Raw genomic sequence first — 21,010 nt, forward strand, 5'->3', positions numbered from 1 at the left:
GTCCCCTTGCATGGAGAGTTACACAACCGCAGACCTTCTGAGGTTTCAGTTTAATGGCAAGTCCTGCTTAACACTCTTCTTTTCACCTCTTGGTTCAGATTCTCAGCTCTTTTGGCATTACAGATGATTTGCTGTACTTTTACGTATAAATCAGATCAAACACCAAAATAAACACTGAACGCGAAAAGCCATGTTTGTTCCACCTTGCAGAACTTACTGAAATGATCCTGGCTGTATTGAATGTGAGATAAAACTCCCACAGGGAGCATTAGTCTGAGTGGTTCATATAAACACTTTAACAAGTCAGTCTCGGTTGAGCTTCACAGTCTAATAAGGTGGGTAATGGAGTGCAACCAGCAGTCCCCCTCCTTTAGAGAGCATCACTGATAGAAATGTAACTGTCGCTTATTTTTACTCTGAAACAGCAGGGTGAATATTGGGTAACAACAGATAAATCGGGATTGGGTAACTCTTTCATGCAAAAAATTGCAAGTGTATTTTCTGTGGAACTGCCTAGTGCAGTGAAATGTTCTTCATCTGAGTCATTAATGTGGGCCACCTGGAAGGAAAAATCTAATCCTCCTCTAAAAATGCAGCCAGGTTTATTATCACTTTCTTTTGCAGTTGACTTTTAAGGGAGATGATCTTATCAGGAGGAGGTCTGAAGGAAAGGCGAGTTACAGGTATGTGCATTTAATGTGTGTTGATAAAGGCACAGATGAAGTTGCTTTCTTCCCTTCCAGTCTTCACTATCTGTTTTTCAGGAGCTATTGCTCAAATTCATCTTTCCTGTTAGCTTTTTGCCTCCATACACGCTCTCTGCATTGGGCCTGATTCTGATCTCAGCATGCCATGGGCACAGCTGCAGGGCTGTATAAACAAGGGGGGGCTATACAATAATACAATAATCTTTTTTCTCTATAATCTGAAAGCTATCGTGCGCTAGAGTGCACACCTGCGCAACATCTTTTATTAGCTAATTCCATCAGACAGTTCTTTTCTGTTTGCTTTGGGCCCTGGCCTGCCCAGCTTGTCAGACAGCTCCAGTATCACATCAGCTTTGCCAGCTCTATAAGCAGTAATAGCTCTGAGCCACAGTGGTGATGCTAATAGTGTCATAGCAAACTACCGAGGACATAGATCTGGGTAGCCGTTTCTGCAGCACTCCCAGATGCAAAGTGGGGGAGCTGTTTTACCATATTTTTCAGAATTCTTTTTATTCTCTCTTTTTTTTTTTTAAGAAAAAAAAAGCACTGCGCAGGCACACTGTGAACAATCTGTACTGTTCACTTGCATTCAGCTGCATGTTCCTGGTGGCAGACGTTTAGCATTTTCCTTGTTGAGACGCTCAGACCAAAGCACTCTCTGCATGCTGGGGCGGACCAGCAGCCGAGATCTGTTCCCCTGAAATCCTGGCAACAGCCATCCTGTGCCCACTCCGTGCCACAGCTCGGTGTGGCACAAGGGTGCCTGCCACATGTGTCCTCTGCCTCTGAGGTAATCCCATCGCATCTTTGCAGCTCCCACATTGACAGACTTTAGTCTAATCCATGGAGGGGCAATCCCTATGCTCACAGACCCACGAAACAAAATTCCTGCTAGCTTTAGCGAATTTAGACTGAATCAGGACAACGTGATTTTGGCCAAGTAGTTTGGCAAGGAGTACTCCACAGAGGCGTTATTGCTAAGGAACCTCCCATGTGCGTGGGCCCTCGTGAGCAGGGCAGAGGCTGCTGGAGAGTCACACTGGGTGTTTATTCATCCCAGGAAGCAGGACCTTGGACCTGAGCCTGGGTCCCAGTGTCAGTGCACTGCAGTGCTTCAGCCTCTCTCTAACACGCGTCTTCTCCCCTACTTTTTGCTGCCTGAAGTTTCAAGCAACCTCTTTAACAAGTCCTGTAGTGTTTACTGGGGAATTAAATGTGATCGTGAGGAGGGTTTAAGTTGTGAGAGATGCTAAAGAAACTTCCAGTGCAGTCTGTGAATGTTTTTTTTCAGGTGGGAAGAAATGAGTGTGATGATGCCCTGGGTGCTGCTGCTCCTTCTCCTGGTCAGCTTAGGCTCGCCTGCACCTAGGTTTTCGGTGCGTATCCCTTGGCTTGAGTCTGTTTAACCCCTCTGCAGCATGCCAGCAGCTTAGCATTTCTGGTCACGCAGGGCTAGGTGATCCCCCACAAAAGGCACCTGATTCTGCAGGAGTAGAGCAAAAAGGAGTCTGTCTGCAGCTCAAGGAAGGTTATTCCTGCTGTCCTGATAGTACAGTGCTTTCATGGAATTAGGGTCTGGGCAACTTTCTGGTTGGCTGGACTGATATTACCAAGAATTAAAAACAGCAATTAAAAAAAAGCCCTTTGAAGAAAAAAATGCAATTTTATGGTGAAGACGTATAGACCCTTTGCGCCGTTTCCTCAGAGAAAACTGCCTTCTTTTTATTCACTGAAATTTAAAAAGCAGGAAGGGGGAAGAGGAGTCAGGCACAGGATGCGGCCACCTGCATTGCTGTGGTGAGCACACTGCGCTTGGGCCATCCCCAGGAGGTGCAGGGCTCGGCGAGGAGCGCTCGGCCCCCTGCGCGGGGGCACAGCAAGCTCAGAGTGCCGGCAGCCGGTCCCTGCGTGCCCCCAGCCTGGACATCCTCCTCTCCCAAGGAAACAAGGAGGCCTAGGACAAGGGAGAGGCAGCTGGGCTGTTTTAGCACACGTGGCAATCTGCTGTCCTAGGCAACTGCTTATTTTGCTTAGGCCTAGAGCTGGTCCTGATCTGGTATCACTCAAGAAAAAAAAAAGCAGCAAGTGATTCTTACTGCATGGGTTTGCTTGGTTGCCTTGGAAGAGATTTTGCTCTGTTTTCTTGTTGTTTTTGATGGAGTAATGCTAGCCACAGATAAGGGTGTTGCTGAAAACGTTGATCCCAGCCAATGTGGGCCAGATTCTGGTTATGGTAACGCTGCTCTGAAGTTACTCCACTGGTTCCAGTAAGCTCACTGCTCCAAATATCAGCTTTTTTATCTTCCAGTTTGACAAGAAGAGGTTTCTGGAACCTCACTGGTCTGGCCTGGCTGCAGTGCTAGAGCCAGGCTTTTCCCCTCTTATTACTCTGAGCAGTTTCGTAGTCTGCAAGCCCTCCCCTTGATTTCATTAAATGGGAGTAGAGCTGAATGTCACTTGTCCAAAGACATTTTTTTCATATCTCGTCATATTCTGTGATGCCTACATCAGTAGCAAGACCATCGTAAAAACCCCTTTTCCACTGGGTTTAACTCAACAGACCAGCCTGCAAGATTCATGTCTTTTAGAGAAGGACCAACACTGAATTGCCTCAATGCACAGTGTGACATGGCAGGATCACGGCAGAATATGTTCTCATTGTTTCTCTGTCTCTCTGTTCTTATCACTGTACCTTCTTTTCTCCCCCACAGGAAAAGGATATCTGCCTCCTAGATAACAACAAATTAAGACAAAGGTTAAAACAGCTTCAGGATTTGCTTTACTTATATGAACTACAACTGAAGGACGTCTTGGAGAATACTTATCATAGAGCAAAGAGTGAGCTGTTCTCGGGCAACAGGAGCATGCAGCATGAGGTGCTTTTACCCACAACCAGTGGAAATTTGATAGTCTATGATCCAGGTATATTTTGCAGTAGAATATGAGGAAATTTCAGCTGGCCAAAATGTCTATTTCTTCCTGCAGCATCCCATTTAGAGATATATTTCATTTCTGCTCCTACTGCAAAAAAAGCTTTTTAACTTTTGAAATGTTCAAGTGGGTTGTGTTTTCCAATGCAGTCAGATGCGTGAGAAGGTGAAGGGCAGACTGGTGGCCTTGGCACTAACAGACATGCCATGGGGCCAGTTAGCTGGTCCAGCTCTAGGCAGCTACCAGCCAGGTATCACGCAGACATCTGCATCTGGGCTTGTCACCTGAGACTTCCAGTGCAGAGAGGAACAGGCATCTCTCAGGTGTGATCTGTCTGGCCTACTTTAAGCATCTGCTTTAGGAAGAGATGGGTTGTGCTCTCCAAGTGTCTGTTTCCCTTCACTGACTACAGGGAGCCCAGAGCACCTAGCTGCACTGCAGACACTGAAACCTCTTTGGAGGAATCCAGCCTCCCTGTTTCTCTGTTCCTTGGTCACTTGTGCTATGCAGTAACACGTGTGCATGCTCTGTTCCTCTGTGTCACTTTAATAATATTGCCATAGCTGGAAATGTAGACTAATTTAACCTGTGGCCAAGATTTTATCATTCATGGGCCTTAAATTTAAAATGGGAAGCACTGAGGTTCTGAAAGCCTCCTGAATACAACCCTGATATAGCCTGTCACAGGAACTCAGCCTCTTGCTTTAGAAATTTTAGGCTGTTATCCATTCCCAAGTCCAGCCCAGGTTATATTCCACATGGAAATTACCTGCTCTGCAATGACAATAGGATCTGCATCATTCCCTGACACTCAGCTCTGAAGAGCAGTTGGACCCATCTAACCCCATCTGCCACTTCTTAGTCTCTGTACAGTGCCTGCTGACAGAGCCAGCCCTGGTCCTACACCCCTCACTTGCCATTGCCCTAGCCCATGCTGCATCTGTTCCATATCTCACCAACAATTTGGGAATGGCAGTAAAGCTCTTGAGGCTGTATTGCTAGTACCATGCTGAACTGTTTGCTTTGGCTTTGCTGGGCTTGCAAAGCTATACACTGACCAGGCAACTGTCCTTGTCCCATACAGCCTCTCAGTGATGTCTTCTCTTGGCTGAATGTGCCTGTTTGCTTGTCTCCTCATTTAACAAACCAATATTGTTCTGCTTAGATTGCTCTGCAGTGTTTAATAGGAAGAAGACTCAAAACGGATACTACAGGATCAGGCCCAGAGCAGACCGAGAGCCTTTCCTGGTGTACTGTGACATGTCTGATGGTGGGGGGTGGACTGTAATTCAGCGGCGGAGTAACGGCAAGGAGAATTTCAACAGGTGGGTGGCTTGGTGACCTATCAACAAGTCTATCAGCGAGGCCTCCAGCTCTCCCCCCACTGGCTGTCAAAACCCCAAATTTGAGAAGCTAAATATACAAGATTGGAATGATGATAATTCTTTGGATTAGAACAATGCACGGACAATTATTGGTAGCATGAGCCCATTTTCAGAATGGGCTTATGATGCCTTTTCCTTGGCTTTTCTGCATTCGAATAAGTGTGTATGCGTTTATGTGTTTGTTTTATCATGATAGGAGACAACCATCTGTTGAAGGCACCAAACTGGCAGGTATCTGCTGTCAGCACGTAGTCTGGGACCATTTGAACATCTTATCCTTTCTTGTATCAGGAATCATGTTCAGCATGTTGTAAAATCTATTTCCTTATTCAGATGATTCAAAAAGATTGTCCTTCTTTGTGCTAAAGCCCAGGGAGATGACTTTTACCTGGAAATGTCCAGGAGGAGAGATTCTCTAGTAGCATCACAGAGGAGAAATGTGAATAAACTCACTAACACAGCATGCCCGCTTTTAGGGCATGTTTAACATTGCAGTCACAAGCATCTCTTGAAGTGAGCACAGTCCATTGAAGAGCAACCTCAAGTAGCTCTAAGGTAGCTTGCCCACAGAATGGTACTCACCTAGCCATGGTAGTTCAGCTCTCAGCCCAGGTGGAACAGGAACACAAAGCAGACCCAGATATTTTCCTTTTAACTTCATCCAGGTGCTTTTGTTTGCATCTTCTATTCAGTTACTGCATCACAGCCAAGACTGTAGTATATGGAAGACTGCAACATTAATTTCCAACCAGGAGCAAATTTGAATTTGACTTTTTGAGGAACAATATCAGACACTGTACTGAAGACTAATATGACAGCTACTGCGTTCTCTTTCCACCTAGCTTCTGACCTCATTTTGCAAGCACTGCATCTGGCAGTTTGAAAGACTGATCCCGTATATGCGTGTGCACAGGTTTAACAGACAAAGAAGTAAGATGTGGGTTGTATTTACTTCTAAGGCACAGTGACAATTATCTGCTCAGCTGTGCTGAAGCAGATCCTTTTAGAAAACAGTGTCTAGAAATACAGCTGAAGATTTACTTGTTACCACAACTGGGTACTACAAACTGTCTAATTCCCTCACATACTGAAATTGATATTTGTATTTCGCTGCAGGAAATGGGATGATTACAAACTGGGATTTGGAAAATTCCAGGGAAAGAATGATGAATACTGGCTGGGCAATGAGCACATCTATGACCTGCTCGCTCAAGGTATGAGTATTTTCCCTCCTCAGATTCTCTTCCAATTTGCATGAGATACTTCATCTAACAGGATACTTCATATTTAGGAGAGACCTCATTAAAGATTGACCTGATGGACTGGCATGGAGAAAGACGTTATGCAATCTATGAAAAATTCCAGCTCATGAATGAGCAGGTAAGAAATGGAGAGAGCAGTGATTTGCTTATTTTATCAGTCAGTGTGCAGCTCAGTGCAGCATCAGGTTTTAGTGTCAGGGTTGTAATTATAGCTCTGCAAAACTCACCTGCTCTGGTTCCCTGGGATTTCTGGTTTGGTTGACTGTGATTCAAGCTGAGGAGAGGTAGGACCACATCACACTGCCTGCAGACCAGCCATTGCCTAACCTCAGAAGAGCCTACAGCTCTTCCCACCTACTTAGTAGGTGCCAACAAATAGTCCTGTTTGTGCACATGCCCAAAACTACCTCAGGCGATAGCTCTTGCCTAAGCCACCCTGAAATCCTAAAACAAGGGGTATATCTGCAAGATCCTCTGAGTGTCTAGGAGACAGAGGAAAAGATCCTAACTTTAATGTAGTAATTAGGGCACTCAGCTGAGCACAGGAAGCTCTGGAATTCTCATCCTTATTCCTGCTACTGTTTCTGGAATAGATAATCCACTTTTTCTGGGTGAGGACAGTCCTGGGAGCAGGGATCTAAGCCCCGGACTCCTTCCTCACAACTGCGGAGCGCCCAAACCACAGAGTTAGAGTCATGCGTGTTCTCTTGCTAGCTTATGAACCACAAACTGCCTGCTGCACAGAGGCCAGCCCTCTGCCGTAGGATGCAGAGGGTCCCACATGCACTTGCATCCAGCCTCATAGTTAAACAACCTTTCATGAGGGAGGAGATACGGGCTTGAATATCTGCAGGGAAACTGAACCCTGTTCTGCTTCATAGTTGAATATTTCAGGCTGTCACATAAAAGGCAACCACCCTCTACTCTACCCCTCTACAGTGAACTCCAATCAAAGCTTTGAAAGAATAGTTATAAGCTCCCATCTTGAAGAGAGGTATCTGTAACACTATACTTAATGCTATAGGCACAGAGAGCCAGAAGACAGACATCCCTGTATTTCTATGATTGTTTGCTAGTTTTTAGACAGCTTCCTGCTCAAGGCAGGGGCTGTTTTCTTCAGGACTGCCTCTCTGCGCACCATGATAAGTAGCCTGGATATTCAAGGATTTGAGTTCCACTGTATGGACCAATTCTATCTCCAATTTCATCACCACTCCAGAAATATATGCATTTTGTTCAGTTTGAAATTCAAGATTTCTTATGAAAAGATAGCACAATTTGATTTTAATGCCTTACTGCTATTTTTTCATAAATAAAAGCCAAATATGATGACAAAAAAAAAAAACTCTTCACAAAAATTATTATCAAACTCTTATCAAATGTCTCTTAGATTTCTTAGCTGTGCACAATGGAACTATTCTTCTAAGTATTCCTACCAGGACAGGATAATTTAGCTAAAACTCAGATGGCTTCTAGTTCTTGGAGGAGGACTTGTTTTAGCTGAACCATGATCAGTCTATGAAGGCAATTACTACAGTTTTCTCCAACAGGGTTTGCTTTCGATGAGCCAGGAAGAGCCTTCCAGCTTATTGTATAGTGAATCAAATGGTTACTGAAAAACAATAAAATCTAAAGTCCTTTGTAGCAGCAGCAGTAGTTAGCAATCCCTTCTGGAAGTTTAAATCCAATAGTGATCTACGCTAATATCATTAAAGCATAGGGCCAAAAGTCACCCTTGACTTCAACAGAGTCATACCTTTGGCAATGGATACAACAGACAGAGCAAATTTGATCTCAAAAAGGGGACAGAGGGCAAAAAGGACTGATATCAAAGATGTGTTTCACATATCATTCTTGCAGAACAATTACAGGTTATGGTTTGGCACCTATTCTGGTAATGCTGGCGACGCTCTGTCTGGTGGGAGCAATTTTGAAGAGCAGTGGTCAGCCTCTCACAGAGGGATGCAGTTCACCACACCTGACAAGGATCATGATCAGTTCCTGGCAGGCAACTGTGCAATAGAGATCAAGAGTGGTTGGTGGTTTAACAGGTATGGAAAACAGTTGATTTCATCCAGCCCTCAGAAGGATGCATAGCACGTGGGTGGCAGTACAGCTGAGAACGTGCCTGCCTTACAGCAACTGGCATTTTTCAGGGCAGGTTGCTGTGTGCACATGCCACCTCACACAGCCAAATCTGGGATGTTCATAAGACAGATCCTCAGAGGAAAGCAGTCTGCTTCTTTCATTGCGAAGCAAAGCAGATAAGTTGCAATCACTTTAAGAAAGAGGTTCAGAATAAAAGCATAGGGGAAATGACATGGATGGAGAGGAGCCCGACTGAAATTTCTGTGAAGTGCTTTGGATTATATCCCAAGAAAGAAAACAATTGAAGCCACTGTAAAGTGAAGTGTGCACAAAGGACATTTCTCTGTTGTAGAGAGTGTCTAGGGGGTGAGCTACTCCTTACTATTCCTGCTGGTACATTTTCTGGTAAGGCATGTCCAGTATATCAGCAGTTATGGAGTCAGGTTCACCAGCCCTGGGAACATGGGCATGCCACGCACAGGAGTCTCTCTCTGCTCTAGTGCAGGATGAGCCTCTTTGTTAAGGCCGGGCCCTCATCATGTGTAAACTGAAGTCAGTGGAGCTACAAAAGTGTACATCAGTAGTGGGATTTAATTTGATTAAAAGACACCTGTGTTCTTAGGTGTCAATATGTAGGTGCCATCTCTTGAGCTGGAGGCTACCAAATGGCACTAGGCACCTCTGTTCAGGCAACTGAATCATGTCCACAGTCAATACAATCAAGGGAGCCAGCAGACTGATTCAGCTGACCACCATAGCTGTCTACTTTAGGAGGAGCCACATATTTCTATGGGCTCCACAGACTGTATTAACCAGATCTCCGTTGGCTGCAGTGGGACTTTAGATAACCAGTTCACTACAGACAGATACATCTATGTAGTGAATCCCACCCTTGATATTTCTAAATGTACATTGTGTGAATACTGACCTTGCTGTAATGTCTTTTCACCCTAAATGCTCTTTTCCCCCTCTCTTTCGTTGTTACAAGGTGCCATGCCGTAAACCTCAATGGACGATATTACAAAACAGGAAGCTACAACGGATCCCATGACAATGGCATTGTTTGGTCTACCTGGCATGGGATGTGGTACTCGCTAAAATACACATCCATGAAAATCAGGGCTCCATTCTTTGTTGACAGGGAGAGTGGAGATGGTGAGAACAGTCAGGATAGCTGAAATCTGCTGCTTTGAAAAGAAGAAAGTATAGGCTAAAAAGAATTGTAGAAATCAATAGCCAGCCCTCTGCTGCTGCCAGTCGCAAACCTGCACTGAGATGACTGGAGTTGCACCTGTTTCTACTAGTTGAGGCTAAAGTCATGAGCTGTTTGAGCACAGCTAACAAACAATCTAATGGAAAATATACGGATCTCAGTCATGGAATAACCACAATTTTCTTCTTCCATAATTCTCAGGACTTCATTGGAGAGTGTTTATAAGAAACTCTCTGGACCTTGGATGATCAAGCATGTTCTTTTAGCTATCTGTACTCTTCAAGGGTTAAATCTTTCTCACCTTGATTTTAATGGTCATTGTCTGAGTTATGAGAGCATAAAAACAGAAACAAAAGGGTGATGAGGAATTGGCCTTCTCTGATGTGTCTTCATTAGGGTTTTACTTCAGATCAGGAGCATGTTTTTAAGCAACTCTATTGTCCCCTGTTCCCACCCTTCAGCCTCAGAACAATCCTGGAGTATGTCAGCTGGATTCCTTTTGGATGAAAGCAGATGATGCAGTCCAGCTGCTGATGAGCATAGACCAACTAGACCTACTTCAAAGTAAACCCCCCAGAACAAAGACAGAGTGGACACTGGCTTTCATTGTTAACAGCTTCACTCCGCAGATCCATCGCTATAGCACACTGCTACATGCTAATGTAAACATAGCTGATGCTGCCAAACAGACTTTACCCCAGATTTAGATTATGTGGATTTTACTAAATTCAAGATGAGCATAAATATTCTTAGGAGTTCATAAAATGCTGTCATGATTCATTTGTATTTTCTTCTGTAACTTAACCCACAACTTGGAGTTACTAAAGGGAAAACAGAAAATGGAAAATGATTGAAACATAAGGCACGCTAATTTCATTCTCATCTAAGTGAAATGAAAAAGAAAGCAACACAAATGACTGAAAGAAATGTAATACTGAAAAATTCTTTTCTAAGAAGTTGTTAGTAACAGTTAAAAATGAACAGTAATATGAGCTTGACACAAATCATTTAACTTTCATGCTGTAGAATGAGCTTATTTTTTCTGAGTTATAATGATCTAAACTGGTAGTTCTTTTCAATTTATTTGCTTTTAGATCAATATGTATTGTAATTTGTATTATATATCTATAAGATGTGAAATAAAGCCATCTGAGTAGCACTTAACACTTTGTATCTGTTTTTAAACAGATTTTGTGCATTGACAGTGAACAGAGATCTGGGTGAAAATCTTGCAAAAGCTTGTAATACAAGACATTTCATTCTTTTGTTGTTGTCTCTGGTGCTTTTGCACCTGCTGTCCTGGTTAGTTTAGAAGGTCTGTAAGGCAAGTTTAATTTCCATGGCTCAAGCATGTCCTGGAGACAATGTTGAGACATGTGGATGTTCAGTATGAAATTTGGTAGCTTTGGTTCCTCTGCTTTGTCAAGAGGTAAACTTTGTTCACATTTGCTCCTAGACTTCCCAATGACTGCAAAAATGAACACCAGTGCACAGTGGGCCAGCACTGCAGTGAATGGTGCTCCTTAAGCCTGTGCCCTGGCAAGACTGTGTGGCTTGCCTTCCTTCCAAGCATTGGCATTGACCCATCTGGAACTAGACTTACATCTGTGTCTCTGGAATGAGTTTGCCCTTGTGAAGAACTAGTACGATTTTACAACAGTAAAATTTTAGCACAAGATTTTAACTATGGGCTAGTAACATCTGCTTAAAGAAGGCATCACTTAGTACACAATATAACAATGTTATGACTGATGAGCATCCAGGGCAGTAAGGACAATTTTATCTAGGCAGAAGACAAGTGTGAGTGCAATAAGCTCTTGCCAACTCCTGGCAGATGATGCTCAACTCCATTCTTCAGTAGGGGGCTGGGGAAGCACATGCCAGGGTGAAGATTATGGGCTGGTATTCACTCCCGCTGCATGCTGGAAATCAGCTGCAGCACCAAAGGGCCAGCACTAGCGGTTTGATAGCTCACTAAGCAGCCCATAGCCCATCCGATTACTAGAGCATCAAGAATGGGCTGAAGTCAGTAGGGCTTAGTCAGACAACTGCTACACAGTCCAATTCCCCAAGAGTGATGAGCAATGTAAAGCCACTTCTGTCTGGAGTACAGAACCTGTTTCTCTCTGTGTCAGTATCCAAAGGTATGGGTTATAGCTGGACCGCCTTCAGACAGCACCAATATAAGTGTTACGGGCTCTTTTTCTCTCTCTTCAAACAACATAGGGGGCCAAGATCTGGCAGCCTGGGCGGGTAGGAGGTCTGACTCATTCATTGCCATCTTAGACTTAAGATGTACCTAAGTCCATCTAATGCATTACAGTAGCTGGTCTGAATGTGGGCCAACACTGAAAAAAGGTTGCAGAAAGGGGCATCTGGCTTAGAAAAGGCTTTCCCTCCTTTGCTCTAACTGCAGCACAAGGAAACCCCCTACAGAGGTACAGGGTGTTTCAGAACCATTTTTTTCTTAATAAACAGGGTAAAATGCAATTAGTCAAGTACTGAGAGCTACAGCCAGGCTCAAATAAATCCCACAGAAGGTTATAGGAATGCTTACAGAATGTTGTTTTGCAGTACTTTTGATCTCCTCTGTTTCTTCAGGGTCTCCTGCACTGAGGCTCACCAAGGCTGTAAGCAGATTTTGTAGCAATGTAGTTCTAAAGCTGACAGTTCACTGCTTCAGGGTGAATGTGCTTCATACAGTGGAGTTTCCCGTAGCACAGGGGTGGTGAGAAACAGAAGCAGTAATTGCTCTAGAGGTCTGATTTCCAGCTCATTCAAGATAATTTAAAGACTAGTTACATTTGACTAGCTTTGGATCAGTCCTCAAGTGTGGACATGTTCTAAAATGATTTAAACGGCATTTTAAGCTGACAGTTAATGGGAATATGTACCTGGTACTAACACTGTGCTGGGCCAAAGGGCTGAACTTTGACAACACAGCATGCTGGAACAGGTCCTGAGAAAGAAGTAACTTGCACCACACTGCAAGTCACATACAGCATTCTAGCAGCAGCTGGAAAATGTTACTCATCAAAAACATTGTTTAAACCAGGGAGTTTGACTGTGGGGCCAAACACTTAGATCCTTGCTCCTCCTAGGCTACAGCAGTAAGCCCTACCACTGTGCACCTTTGCGAATTACCTGTGCATGCTGTGGACCCATAAGTGGGGTGCCATCTAACTGATTAAAGCACAACCTGATACTGCTCTCCCTTTTAAAACTGCTGTTGGTTTGGAGAAAAAGTGTGAATTTGGAAATATATCATTCCATTCTGAAAGCCAGTTTCGAGAATGATAACAGACTATAGCCAGAGGACTAAGCACATGCCACTTTTGCTTTCACACCCAAGATGGGTTAAAAGACATGTAGGGCTCAGCTCTTTATGGGACCGTTGTTTTAAGACTAACAGCTCTGTCTGTACCTACCTTCTCTCGTTCAGTCCTCAGTTGCCAATATCTTCTTCTTTTCTGCCCGTTAGCATTCCTTGCAAACACTCTGAAAAGATGGTTATTCTAATAAATGGCAAGCAAAGTGTCTGAGTTATTCTTGCTGGCCTGAGCTCTGTCTCTGTTGTCTGCTGGAGTTTTTAATACAGATCTGAATACTTGCAGCAGTGTATAATTGCCAGTTTTTAATCTCTGATTTTAAAACATGAAAAAAAATCAATGCAACTTTTGTAATTCACCATAAGGTTCTCCAGGAATCATCAGATGTTGTCAAGCCCTTTTCCTTTTTGTTTGCAAAACAGGTATTCATCAAAAAAATGCGTTTTTCACTCGTTTTGTTCATAATTTATTTTGAGCTTGCTGTAGTCAACTTGTTTACACACACAAAAAAGAAAATGTTTAATAAAGGCAAAGATGATTATATAAAGGATGGGAGATTAAACAGGTCTCTTTCACAGGGGCTTAAATGCTCCAGTAACATTTATGTAAAGGTTAAAATTTGTTAATCAATTTTCTCTGGCCGTCCCAGTAGCATGCCTTTTTCTACTGATTTCCTGCAGATATTTGTACATTACTGTGTTTTCTTTATATAAATACTGGCAGAAAGAAAATATCAAAATATTGAATGATGAGAAATACCCCCTCAATTTTAAATGCACACCAAGTATTCAGTATCAATTTTTTGCAACTTCATCCAACCAGCTAAAAAAAATCACCATATGACTTATTTGAGCAATTGCAAGCAGTCAACAAAGCTCCAGAATATCTATGAAGAAACAATGAAAACTGCTCACACTTTGTTTTGTGTTTTCTAAATGGGAAATGATTCGCTAGTTAGTACTGTTGTTTGAGGATACTGGAGAACGGATGTTTTAGGACATCATAATCTACTAGATCCACAAGGTAAAAGAGGCTAGATCAATAGCATTCATTATGGATGATGAACGAAATATGACTGTTGTATGCAATAAAGCCTAACTGGATTATTCCTGTGTCAAGACTTCATTATCATGTGCTTTCCCAGGGTATTATGCATGTATTTTACACATACACATACATAAAATAATTATATGGAAGCACTTTACAGTAATTAGAAAGGAATGTGTTCCCACAAGTCAGACCTTGGGAACTCCCTCCTTTTCCAAATAGAGGGAACATGATCCCATTGCTCCTTCCATCAGAAGCCAACAAATTTTGCAAATCCTCTCTTGCACTCCTATAGGGTTACAATGAGTCACTCAGATCACCAGCTTCTCAATACTTAAAGTACTTGTTTCATCCTCTTCATTTGAGCCAAAATACCCAGGGAGGTCAATCATTTGTTGCTCTGCCTCAGTTAAGCCAAAAGTAGTGTTATCATAAAAGGCAAATTCAGGGTCCAATGGGAAGCTCTGGCACTTGTCCTTTCGGTACTGGACGGGGCTTACAGTTAGGCCTCGCTGGTAATTGTCTTTGCCAGCTGCAGTCACTGTTTCTTTCTGCCATGCACCTTTGGGGTTAGGTGAAGGACCCCTCTTATTTCGGCTGGGCTCGGGCTTATCAGCTGCTTTCTCCTGACTGGCAGGTTGGCGGTCAATGATCAGATCTAACTTCTTCACCGGGGGACATGCCCTCTGATGGCATTTTGTGCCATGGCCCTGTGGTTCACATGGCAGCACAGTGCTATGGGACTGATCCAGCTTTTCAGAAGTTGGATTAGCATTTCTCAATTTTGGCCGCGTCCTGTCTTCCAAACCCTGATCCCATGTTCTGGTCCTGGAGTTAGGAGTCTGTCGTGGGGTGAGGGTGGACATGCTTCTCTCTCTGAAAGGCCTGGCCTTTTTAATTTCATGGAAACTGGCTGTTCTTCTAAACTGTGGGTTTCTGTGACAGCCCCTCTCTGATAACTCCCCTCTGTTATCTTGGTGTTTGAAATGAGCTCTTTTTATCAAGGTTTGGGTAGGGTTCATTGCAGGATTGACCTGTGAGAATGGAAAATCCAGCCTAGGGTTAGAGCTTTCACCCAGGAATCTGGGCTGACTGGCTGATTGGTCCAGAAATGGAGATTTGATCCTAAATTTGTTTGCTGCTGCCTCCTCTTGGTTTTCTGTGCTCAAGGGAAGCATCGTGGTGGCACCAACAACTGTGTCCGTGAGGGGATTCTGAGAAACGTGGTACACCTTGGTGGTCTCTGTCAGGCCCTTCTTCTTCATCTCTTTCAGCTGCTGCTGTGCGAGGCGATAGCTGAAAATCGGAGGGATTATTTTTTGGGCATTCGGCTGAAAATTCTCACTTCCAGAGGCATCATCTTCTCGGGCAAGTTGGAGGCTTTGCCTGTAGGTCAGAGGAATATTCACAGGGGCATCACCTCCTTCAGTGAAGCTGTCCCGCTGCTTGTTGCCTTGGCAGATATTCTCTTCATCGGAGTTCTTCCGGAAGCTGGGGGAATGGACAGAGTTTCGACGTACAGCGGTGCTGCACTTCTGAGCTCTGCAGAGCTTCCTCCACAGGGTGATGAGAACAGTGGCAAAGATGATGAACAAGCATAAAGAGATACCTGTGATGGTGACTATATTATTTGCTTTCTGGTCTTCTCCTGGCTGGACAGAGGGTGGGATGGGAGGCTTGATAGCTGTAACAAAGAGCAAACATGTCTGTCATTAGACTTGCACCCTCATCAGCTCTTCAGTATCTTAAGAGAGCCACTTTACTATTAAGAAAAAGTAACCAATTAATATAGTACAGTAAGTTGTCTGCCATTAAGATTTTCTCATTGTAGATTACTCCTGTCAGAGGCACAGAAGGACTGATCATTTTGGATTGGCAGAAGCAGATCTACTTGCTTTAAATCAAGGGTCCCACAGACCTTTTAAATGTAATTGTTACCTTCGCTTGTTCTGCCCATTCCATAAGGCACTCCTAAATACAAGTAAAATTGAATAATTATAGCCCAGGCATCACTTTAAAAGTATTTTATGATGGCTGAAGTCGGTGTGAGAGTTCCTGGGTTGTGAGCTCTGGATTTTGAAGACAAGAGGGACAGCATTAGCAGTGGAAGTGTAACTTTTGCAAGCAATACTCTGAGAGTGCTTCCTCCACTGCTGCCCAGTGGTGCATGCACCCCAGGGTTTCAGAGGACAAAATGTTCTCCCTCTGCAGTAGGTTATTAGCTGAGAAAGAAACTGATGGGGACCCATTTCTTTGACTCAGAGCTATATGACAGCCCCAAGACCTCTGAGAAATCCTTGCTCTTCATGTCACTTTGAGAGCTCAACAGCAGCATAAAGAACATAACAGCAGCACTGCCTAGTGAATAATTTTTCTTAGGATCCCTAAAACTTACAGGTCCAGTCAGCCTGCAGCCACCATGCCCAGAGTACAGAGCAGTGCCGGTCTGAGTGGGGGAATGAATATGCTGATCTCAAGGGAGAAAATAAGACCAATATTTGCCCTGTTCTGTACCATTGGAGCAGAGCAACCCATTCATTGCTCATCCTTCTCTCAGTCCTGTTTGCCCACAGTTATTTCCTAAAGACTCAGTTTTCCATCTGTAATGCACATTGTATTGCATCACTTGGAGTATAAAGCTAACCAGCTAGGAAGCAGCACGGTTCAAAACAGGACTTAGTTTTGCTTCTCTCTTCACCCTATCTACCTCTGTCCCAAGACTGCGTACTGGTTTCAGTTATTCAGCCATTTGCTCCATCTGCTGGACTAATGACTGCAAATGTAATTATGCTGAAATGGGCCATCTTGGGAAGGTGCAGAGTCTGGTTGGGGAGGGGGGAAGGAAGACACTCCCAGCCCAAGATCAGACAGCACATGAGGCCTTAAGATCAGTGTGAACTTACTGCTTGAACAAGCTAAGATTTAATGAGATGAAATCACATAGGTATAATTCTGTAGAGGAAGCAGCCTGACATGGGAGCAGGAGGATTAGAAACCATGTGCAAGAGAAAAGCAAGGTAATTTCTCCAGATGATGCTATGGCAATGGGTGCAGACACCGGGCTCTGTACATCTGAGTTTCCTATATATAAACCCTCTTTTTTTACCCAAAGACCCTACTGGAGTTTGAGGACTGTCCAAATCTGCTCAGTGCTGTCACACAGTATCTCCAGCCAGACTGCCAAAGGCAGATCCACTGCATATGCACAAGTCTGCTGCCATTTCCAGAAAGCACTGCACTTTCTGGGAAGCACCGTATGTCTTACACTTGTTGCACACCTGTATAGAAGGACTGATGCTTCCAGGAAGCACTGGAGAAGCCTGTCACTTCTGTGTATGTAAAGTACAAGGCGCACACACAGGTCATATGTCTAGCACACACACAGCAGGCCTAATGCTTCCCAAAAGCAGTGGGCATACCGCAGGGACCCTTCACTCTGCACACATGGATTCCCCTCTAGGGAGTCTCAGACCACACAGCCCTTGGCACTGAGATTGCTCTCAGAGCTCCAGAAAAGTACGGCAAAACTGGCCAAAAAGGAGCCAAGTCAAATAATCCAGTTCTGTGTTTACAAAGATACCCCTACAGCAGGTAACTAGACAGCACAGAAAAGCACAGCTGGATATCAGCATTAGAAAAACATCAACTATACCACTGATTTTCGCTGGTGTCAACACACAGACCCTCAGCAATCTGACAGAGATTGGCAGAGAGAGGGCAAGCAGCCCTAGCACAGGTCATTCATTAGCTTTAAACTGGGCCCCTAAACATCTGAATTGTTCCTCTCTCCTTACACTTGCGGTTTTATGAAATAACCAAACCCACATGGCCAGCATTTTCTAGTCATTAAAACATCAAAAGTCTTAACAACAAACTATTAAAATATTCCAAGTCTTGAATGAACATTGACCAAATGCAAAGCCTGGCTCGATGGAATATCATTTTTAATATTTACCCTTGACCTGACCTTTTATTCAATACCAACCCATTTCTTACAGTGCTCCACAGTACCTTCCAGGCCTGCCTGCATACTTCTGAGGCTTTCATTTAGCAAACATCTTGAAGGTGGTTCAAGCCAACACCTCCATCAAAAGAGCAATCCTGCCCTGTTCCTGCTTCAGCTACACATTCTCCCCCTCTGTTGTCCTTCCTTTTCAACGGCACAAGCATTGTAATGGCCATGTAATAAGCAACTTCACAAAACCCCCAAAATGTTCATTCTTTAGCTGGATCAGTTCCAGTCCACCACACTGTGCTTTCGACAGCACAAGGAAGTGAGCAGCGTGGAAGCAGCCAAGGCAAGGGGTAAGGCATTGCTCACTTTGCAATGGTTTAAAATATCTGCTCAATGACAGCGTGAGAACCTAGGACCTGGCACAGAACTGCACCTTCCCTTCTCAGTCACTGCCAGGCTGCAGCACCTGTGAGACATGAAGACATACAGGAGCTTGTAGCTCAGTCAGCTTCTGAGCAGATCAAGCCCCTGGGCATTAGCACCCTCCTTTTTCCAGCAAGGAGTTTACAAGAGGCACAAGTTTTGCATCAATTGAGCACAACCATCGCCTCTGAAAGAGGCCCCTTCTCCCGTCCCTCATGCTGGCTGCAAGTACCCAGTTACAGTCCTGGCCCAGCCTCATGCAGCCTCACCCGCTGGCCACGCGACTGCCGCAACCCGATCTCGCCCCATGCACCATTCCAGGGATGGTCAGGTCTCCCGTTTCCACAGCCACTTGACACTCCACAGCCTATGTGCCACCAGACCACACTGGCCAGCCTGACCTGCCACCCGCCGATGGGAGTGGGAGGCTGGAACAGGAGGGAGACCTGGCACTGACACCTAGAAACATTCCCACAGTGGGAAGCCCACACCACACTTCCCAGTTGTAACAAACCCTTGTGGCACTTCCCACCTGACATGATCTGAGGAGAGAGTTCCCTCCAACACGACCTGAGTGATATCCATGTCCTGTAGTGCAAACCAGCGCTGACCTGTCCCATCATAGCAGAGACAACTTGAAAGTCAATTATGAAGCACAGTGGGAACTAGAAAATGTGGCCAAGTAGCCTAAGCTGGAAATACTACAAGGTACCATGCAGGTGACATAGGGCAGCTTCCCAGCACCAGCCACCATAAAGTTATCAATCTCCATACACCATGTGTTTTATGAAATATACACATCTCTGGCTCTTTTACAGATAACCTCACTGGTAGCTGTACATTTTTCACACATATTCCAAAACACATCAAAAATACATGAGTACTCCACGCACAAGCCAGAAAACTACCTTCTTAATAGATTTCTATGGCCTGGAGTTGCCTTATGGTACAAAATACATTCTACTGGCGCAGAGAGCTCTCTTCCAGCCATTCCCCAAAACCTCAGCTATGCTGGAAATTTGAAACCATTTCCATGGCACCTAGAGCATGCAGAAAGTCTCTTATTAAGCCTTAAAGCCCTGTCTCTAGCTCTCCCACAAAACTGTGAAGGCTCTAGCCCTACTCCATCAACCACAGAAATGTGATCCCCCCATAAAATCAGTATGACTGAAGAGGTCAGATGATTCAGTTCTACAAAGCTATTCTAACAACATACCTTTTGCTTTTACCTGGAAAGACACATGACCACAGGGAAAAAAAAAGTAGAGCTACATACACAAACACTCCTCCAGTGAACATAAGGAAATCTCCTTTGGTGATCCAACGCAGCCTGGTTTTGCTGGCAACGAGGTGAGACATTCTCGGAAGCGCTCCCGGACGCCGTCTCCACAGGTCACGCTGCATGGGCTCCAGGGCTGCCACAGGCTCCACGTTTCTGTAAATACATAAGCTCACAGCAATGAGGAACACGTCTGCTTCATTATCTCTAAAGACAAAAGCATTTAACTGTCTTCTCTTATTTAAGAAAAATAGCAATAAATAGCCAAACAATGCAAACTGCAACATCAAAAAACAAGTAATGTCCGGGGACATGCTCCTGTACCCATTAGAGTCTGGGGCAAAGCTCCCCCTTTTTTCCCGTTCTTCGCTCCAGTGCCAGCCACACCACAGTGGTCAGTTAACTGAACCCAGCAGGATCTGCCTTGAACAACAGTAAATGGAAATTAACCCACAAATCTTTTTAACAGCTTAGTAATTTATATATTCATAGATTCCAATTCCCACCTGACAAATACTGTTTTTACAACAGCATAACTTCATTGATTTAAGTGTAGTTACTCCTGATTTATATAATCATGAAAGGAGGATAAGCCTACAAGGCCTAAGGAAAAGGCAATATTGTTTTTCCTCTTATTATCTTCTTAGCACACAAATGTGTTATTGAACCATTTATTTGACAGCTTATAGGTCCCTATTGTTTTATTGCTTATGGTAAGGCAATTAACTCAAGATGAAATTTTGAAGGTTTATTTATTTATTTAAAGTGGAGGCAGGCTCAGGTTTTAATGTTAACTCAAATATTATCATTCTTTAGAGTAATGAAATCCAGTTTTTTGCTTAGATAACATCCTCATCCAGTGTTCAACACTCAAACTTTACAGCAGTGAGAACCTAGAGACAGAAAGGGACCATTTCTGCCAATAGTTGAAAGCTGTAACACTGAAGTAAGACTATTATTTTAAATCCCAAAACAAAGTCTAGGGGCAATCTTGAGAGAGACAGAGCCATGTGGAACAGATATCCAGGGAACTGTCCTATGGGTCGGTTGACTTCAATGGTCTGGCTTTGAAATGTATCAGAAATAAAAACAATAGACTTGATTACTCCATTTAACTGCTCACAAATAAAACAGAAAAATCAGATAAATAATAAAAAGTAAATTAGATTTGTTAAAGCTTGCTCTTTTTAATAGTTTATGGTATTGCTACTGCCAACACAGGTCATGACATATGATTTTATTACATGCTTGTTTTGCTGCTAGCATACCACAGAGTGCCTGATCAGTGAACAATTTACAATGTTAAAGGACTAGATAGTGTTTCATGACTGGAAATGGCTTTATGATTTCATGTTATATCGGCTGCTGTATTGCTCATAGTATGTTACCAT

The 21,010-nt window shown here is 43.8% G+C and overlaps 2 protein-coding genes across 3 annotated transcripts in view; one reads left to right on the plus strand and one right to left on the minus strand.

Annotated features, from left to right (window-relative positions):
- Positions 1–2,008: 2,008 nt before the first annotated feature.
- On the plus strand, positions 2,009–9,551 carry LOC106489158 (fibrinogen-like protein 1). The gene is made up of 7 exons (XM_013948294.1): positions 2,009–2,083; positions 3,419–3,629; positions 4,804–4,963; positions 6,140–6,237; positions 6,315–6,403; positions 8,146–8,336; positions 9,362–9,551. The coding sequence occupies exons 1-7, from the start codon at positions 2,009–2,011 to the stop codon at positions 9,549–9,551; spliced, it is 1,014 nt and encodes a 337-aa protein (XP_013803748.1).
- A 3,686-nt stretch (positions 9,552–13,237) lies between these two features.
- THSD1 (thrombospondin type 1 domain containing 1) overlaps positions 13,238–21,010 on the minus strand; it is a 28,410-nt gene continuing 20,637 nt past the window's right edge. For both annotated transcript variants that reach the window (XM_067289665.1, XM_067289664.1), the window contains 2 exons: positions 19,617–19,775; positions 13,238–15,646 (listed from right to left, as the gene is read on the minus strand). In XM_067289665.1, coding sequence (XP_067145766.1) covers positions 14,274–15,646; positions 19,617–19,775 — 1,532 coding nt within the window. In that variant the 3' untranslated portion in view covers positions 13,238–14,273. The remainder of the gene's footprint in view (positions 15,647–19,616; positions 19,776–21,010) is intronic.

The sequence above is a fragment of the Apteryx mantelli genome, chromosome 1 (genome assembly GCF_036417845.1).
Source record: "Apteryx mantelli isolate bAptMan1 chromosome 1, bAptMan1.hap1, whole genome shotgun sequence".
Lineage (NCBI taxonomy): Eukaryota > Metazoa > Chordata > Aves > Apterygiformes > Apterygidae > Apteryx > Apteryx mantelli.

What these genes read in the sequence shown, in the direction of transcription:
- LOC106489158 (XM_013948294.1), top strand. Translation starts at nt 2,009, where the DNA reads ATGAGTGTGATGATGCCCTGGGTGCTGCTGCTCCTTCTCCTGGTCAGC. An exon ending in CGCCTGCACCTAGGTTTTCG is followed by an intron (nt 2,084 to 3,418) that starts GTGCGTATCCCT and finishes TCTCCCCCACAG; the next exon opens with GAAAAGGATATCTGCCTCCT. An exon ending in TCCAGCTCATGAATGAGCAG is followed by an intron (nt 6,404 to 8,145) that starts GTAAGAAATGGA and finishes TCATTCTTGCAG; the next exon opens with AACAATTACAGGTTATGGTT.